Below are 5,168 nucleotides of genomic sequence, written 5' to 3' on the forward strand. Positions count from 1 at the left end.
AGGCCTGTTAGCGAGTGTTGGTCCAACAAACCAGACCTAGGGGGTGGGCGAGGCCGCCTGGTGAACCCATGCTCGCACGCGTGGGTCATGTGTAGAGAAGTACTACATATCCAACCTTGCTCGGATAGGAAATTTGCCTAAGGCCATGATATACTATGATAAAAGGTTAGGTCCCCATGCTACATGTGCTGACATTTCCTAACCTCAATAGTGGGGTCAGTTACTGATTATTTCTTAAAATACACACGACACATTCCCTGACCTCAATAATGGGGTCACTTACTGATTATTTCTTCAAATACTCAAGTCATGTGCTACTCTTACATTTCAGGTAAAGACAAGACACCCTTGTATAGATGGTGGAGTTGCGTTGGAGACCATGAAACCAGTATTAGGATCAAGTAGCTAACAACCCTAAGCGGACCAAAAAATACCTATCATTAAGTGGACCAAAAAATACCGATCATTTAGCCTGTGAAAAAAAAATCAAAATTCTCACCATCTAAAAAAATATACCATAGAGTCTCTCCTGATACCTATGGAGCCTCGAACAACCTCCTCTTAATTGAGGCTCAACTTCTTCTCGGGAGCATTCACAACTTTTTTGTTCTGACAAGGATTCTATTGACATGACTAAGCTAAGGGCATGACTCTGATATCATGTTAGGAATCACAAACCTTCACAATGTTTGGGATATCTCGATGTCATGAACGACACGTAGGCTCGTTCTCGATGGCATGACCAAGTCAGCTACGATGACCGACAAGGACCATGTCAATTGAGAACCAAGATGAGATGATGAGAAGCAACGTTGCATTGAGAGATCATGGCCCCGAGAAGAGGCAAGTCAGTTGTGTCGCAAACAATTAAACATGCATGCACAAGCGGCGCGTGTGGTGGAAGCTTTAAGATACCCTATTAAAAACCTCTTAAACCCAACGGAAACTTGTAATTTAACTCAACTACAGTTTAACCAAGCATACAACAAGGGCGGTTTGAGTCGAAGTGAACTCGCCGCCGAGTCTTTCAACTCCGGCGTGCAACAGCTCACTCTGCCGGTTTGATCTCAGTTTTAATTGATTCTCCGTTCCCGGAGCGGACCACCAACACATTCTTCCTGCAGCTCCGTTGTACATTTACTTCGGCGCAGGATACAGGGAGAAGACAACGGAGGAATCCAGGAGAATATAATAATTTTTAGGGTTCCGATCGTTTTCCCTTTCATCTTTCCTAGATTTTGCAAATAATTTTTGACATGCATAACCCCGAGGAGGAAAATTGTGATGGTGCTCGCAAGAGAAGTTTCAATGATATGAAGTCCAGTGTTACTTCTGATAAGACCAATTTCGATAAACCCATGGACGAGGGTTTCATTCCTAGAAGGTGTCATGTTTCTTTTTGTTTGATCATTTTCTTTACTTCCCGACGCACAATTCGATACTTAATTTGCGGCTAAAATCTTGGTGTACTGTAGGTATCAAATGGAGGTTTTCAAAGTTGGGATGAAGAGAAACACCATAGCCGTGTTGGAAACAGGTGCTGGAAAGACTATGATTGCAGTGATGCTTATAAAAGAAATTGGAAAAGCTATGAAGTCCAGTGGTGATAAGAAGTTCATCATTTTCTTGGCTCCCACTGTTCATTTGGTTCACCAGGCACGCACTTTCGTAAGGAATGTTCCTACATTTTGATGGTTGTTTTGTATTTTAAAACCCTAGTTTTTGTTTTTGCAGCAATTTAACGTTATTAAAGTTCAGACTGATTTTGAAGTGGCGGAGTATTATGGTGCCATGGGGGTTGATGATTGGAATATCAACTGCTGGGAGAAGGAAACAAGTGAACGCGATGTATGTTTTTACCTATCTTTCTTGTTACTTTTGATTTTTGCTCCAATGTGTTACTGTTGCAGTTTCTATCACTCCCCTGTTATTTACAGTTAACCGTGTATGTCCCCTATGCCTTTCCTTGGTTTGAGTTCTTCACATTCATTTGTAATTTATTGTTATTAAGAAAAACTTGACAATATTTTTTGAATCTTGAGTAAGCCTTAAGGACTGTTGATTCATTTTGATGTTGGAATTATGCATGATTCTTGTTTTCTCTATTTCCATTGCATATTTCCTCCTCTCCCTTGATTCGATTTTGAAGCAGGATTACCTAATGATAAATTTTTGAAGCAAAACAGTCATTTGAAAAGATGAGGACAGTTTGCAGAGCGCAAACTTAAGGTCCTGTTATGTTAATTAATTCAATCATGTCCCCTAGACCAGTGGTTTAGAGACAAATTTTCGTAGTGTGTCGTTGCTTTTAATCTTTCCCAGTTCAAGGTGAAGCTCTATTCTAATTCTGCTGCTTATGATTTGATTAGTTCAGAAAGGGAGACCATGTAGTTGCTATCTCCACCGAATTTAAAACAATACGATCATACAAATGCTTTTGATATATATATTTTTTTAAGGACAATACCGATTGGACCAACTATTTTTGAAATCATATTTTTATATCGGTTCACATTTAGTTTGTTTTCTTCCGTCTTTGAGGGAAAACAGACTGAACTTTTAAATTATTTAACTCGCAAATATCTCCGGGCTGACCCTCGCTTCTTGATTTGATTCAGCATATTCTTTTTGTATCATTTCATTTATAATTGCTGTATAGGTACTCGTTATGACCCCCCAAATTCTTCTTGATGCACTGAGGAAGGCATATTTTAGACTGGGAACAGTGTGCTTGATGATCATGGATGAATGCCATCGTGCTACTGGTAATCACCCTTATACGAAAATCATGAAGGTTAATATCTCATCTGGGAACTTTTTTTCCCCTGTATTACGTGTTGTGCCTGTGTTTTTTCATGCCTTTATTCTTTTTGTCTTTTGGTGAAGGAATTTTATCACAAATCTGACAACAAACCAAAGATTTTTGGAATGACTGCCTCACCTGTTATTAGAAAAGGTACGGTCTCAGGGTTCTCATGTATCTTTGGTCAATATATCACGGCGTGTATCAACATTATTGCAAGTTGTGCATGTGTCATACTACATAGTGATATGAAGTGTATGTTTTTGTTTGATATGAAATGCAAGTTCCATTAAAAGAGATGAAAGTTTATGAGAGGCTATAAACCCACAGGGGCATCAAAGGAGGAAAAAAGACTCCACAAAATAATAGGTTAAATGAAAATCTAAGCGAGACAAAAGCATGAAATCCCTGAATAAAACAAAATTACAACTTATCCTCCAATTATCTACAAGTTACATGTGGTCTTTACGACTGATTCTGGACAACACTATTTGCTAAACATGTATAATCCTACATTAGGTGTTTCCTCTTCCTTGGATTGTGAATGCCAAATAGGGGAGCTTGAAAGTATCTTGGATTCCAAGGTACTTCAAAAGAGATTCAATCAATAACCTCAGTATAGAAATCATGATTTTATACTCAAGTAACTTTGGCCTTTCTGCTGATTTAGATTTATGCTATTGAAGACAAGAAAGAAGTGGAAATATATGTTCCCTCTGCAAAGGAAACATGCATATTTTATGAACCGGCTAAGTCCCTAACTTTGGAGTTGAAGGCAAAGATAGAAGCCCTGTGGTCCAAGGTGTTCCCATGTGTACAATTATCTAAATTTTAAATGACATTTTCTTATGTTTATGACGGTGATTCATGTTTTTTTGAACAGTTCGATACTTCATTGTCAAACTCACAAGTGGCATTGCAAGTTCATTATAAAGATGTAGACAGTAAGCTTAAGGCACTGAAAAAACGGCTATCAAGTGATCATTTTAAGATCTCTTATTGCCTTGACGAACTTGGTGTTCTGTGTGCTTATGAGGTACAATTGTAGTTTGATGTGGTTTATTTTGTATTCGTTAGATTTTAGTTTCAGAAAAAGGCTAGCAAAGAGTCTTCCAAACAATGAGCGATGAAGCCGTTTTCCATTGTGAAACATTTACTCTTTCAGATAATTTATAGTAAATGGGATACAGAATATTACCGTAACAGACCTCCCCTGTGTATCTTACTACGGATTAATGTGGAATTATAGACGATGGATCTGATATTTGTGTGACCTGTTGGTTAGACTAAGATCAATGAATCCATAGAAATCTATTTTATCAAATCTTAACCAAGAGGAACTCATGTGAGTGAACATCGTTGCATAGATTGATATGTATTTCGAAAAAAATGACTATTCCTTAAGTGTGCCTTCAATTAAGGTATATAAATATGCCAATTTCAATTAAGTTTCCAAAGACTACAGTACGAAGTCGAAACTAGCATGGATAGCTTTATTGGATCAACTATAATTACATTAGAGCCATTACAGAATTCAGATTATGTTGGCTAATTATGCATACAAGATTCTGTCCGCCAATTACCCCTTTTAATCGTTCTGTTCTCTCATTCTTTCTTTCTTTCTTCTTGGGTATTTGTCTTCGGGCGTACGACAAAACTCAGATTCAGATTTCTGAATTTCTTTGTTATAATATTTACGGTTAACAAGTTGAGGCTGGAATGCCCTTAGATTATTGTCCATATATGTTGCATTCTTTTAATCTTAATTTTTTCTAAAGATTTGTGTATCTCTCTTTAATTTTTGTAGGCAATTAAAGTTTTATTAGAGAATGTCAATATTCCAAACAACGAATATGAGCTTTCTAGAGAAAGTTCTTTGCAGTATAAACAGTTTCTTGAGGAAGCATTACGAGTAATTGGGGAATCATTCCCACTTGGTATGCGAGTACTTGCTTCATTCAACTATTATATACATTATCAAACTATTTTCTTGTTTTTATCCTCCATTTCAACTCAATTTCGTGTTGTTACAACAATTGCGTATGATGTTGCTTGATAAGAAACAAAGTTTTTATTTTACTTTATATTGATGACAAAAAACCTCTCATTTAGCTGGCTTCAAAGGAGTCCAACCCTGAACTTCAGAGGAATGAACTTCAATAAAAAAGAATAAAATCTGACCGTTAATTCCAAAAATCTTGAGAAACTGATGCCCACAAAGAGGAGTTAAATCTAACAATATCTCCCACCTCCTCCCTTGAACTCTCAAGCCTTCCCATGGCACACACGAGATCAAAATTCTACCAGCTAAATACCCCACAAAACAGCCAAAAAAAAAAAAAAAAAAAAAAAAAAAAAAAAAAAA

The 5,168-nt window shown here is 37.1% G+C and overlaps 1 protein-coding gene across 3 annotated transcripts in view; it reads left to right on the forward strand.

The window, feature by feature from the left end:
- The first annotated feature begins 946 nt into the window (after nucleotides 1-946).
- Nucleotides 947-5,168, forward strand: part of LOC111450768 (endoribonuclease Dicer homolog 3a) — a 19,407-nt gene continuing 15,185 nt past the window's right edge. For 2 of the 3 annotated variants that reach the window (XM_023091050.1, XM_023091051.1), the window contains exons 1-9: nucleotides 947-1,384; nucleotides 1,476-1,656; nucleotides 1,735-1,848; nucleotides 2,660-2,794; nucleotides 2,887-2,956; nucleotides 3,323-3,387; nucleotides 3,474-3,605; nucleotides 3,687-3,839; nucleotides 4,611-4,740. In XM_023091050.1, the coding sequence (XP_022946818.1) occupies nucleotides 1,257-1,384; nucleotides 1,476-1,656; nucleotides 1,735-1,848; nucleotides 2,660-2,794; nucleotides 2,887-2,956; nucleotides 3,323-3,387; nucleotides 3,474-3,605; nucleotides 3,687-3,839; nucleotides 4,611-4,740 (1,108 nt within the window). In that variant the 5' untranslated portion in view covers nucleotides 947-1,256. Of the gene's footprint in view, nucleotides 1,385-1,475; nucleotides 1,657-1,734; nucleotides 1,849-2,659; nucleotides 2,795-2,886; nucleotides 2,957-3,322; nucleotides 3,388-3,473; nucleotides 3,606-3,686; nucleotides 3,840-4,610; nucleotides 4,741-5,168 lie in introns of those variants that run through there. The other variant, XM_023091052.1, reaches the window with a different exon arrangement.

Source organism: Cucurbita moschata, unplaced genomic scaffold, assembly GCF_002738365.1.
Source record: "Cucurbita moschata cultivar Rifu unplaced genomic scaffold, Cmos_1.0 Cmo_Scf00012, whole genome shotgun sequence".
Lineage (NCBI taxonomy): Eukaryota > Viridiplantae > Streptophyta > Magnoliopsida > Cucurbitales > Cucurbitaceae > Cucurbita > Cucurbita moschata.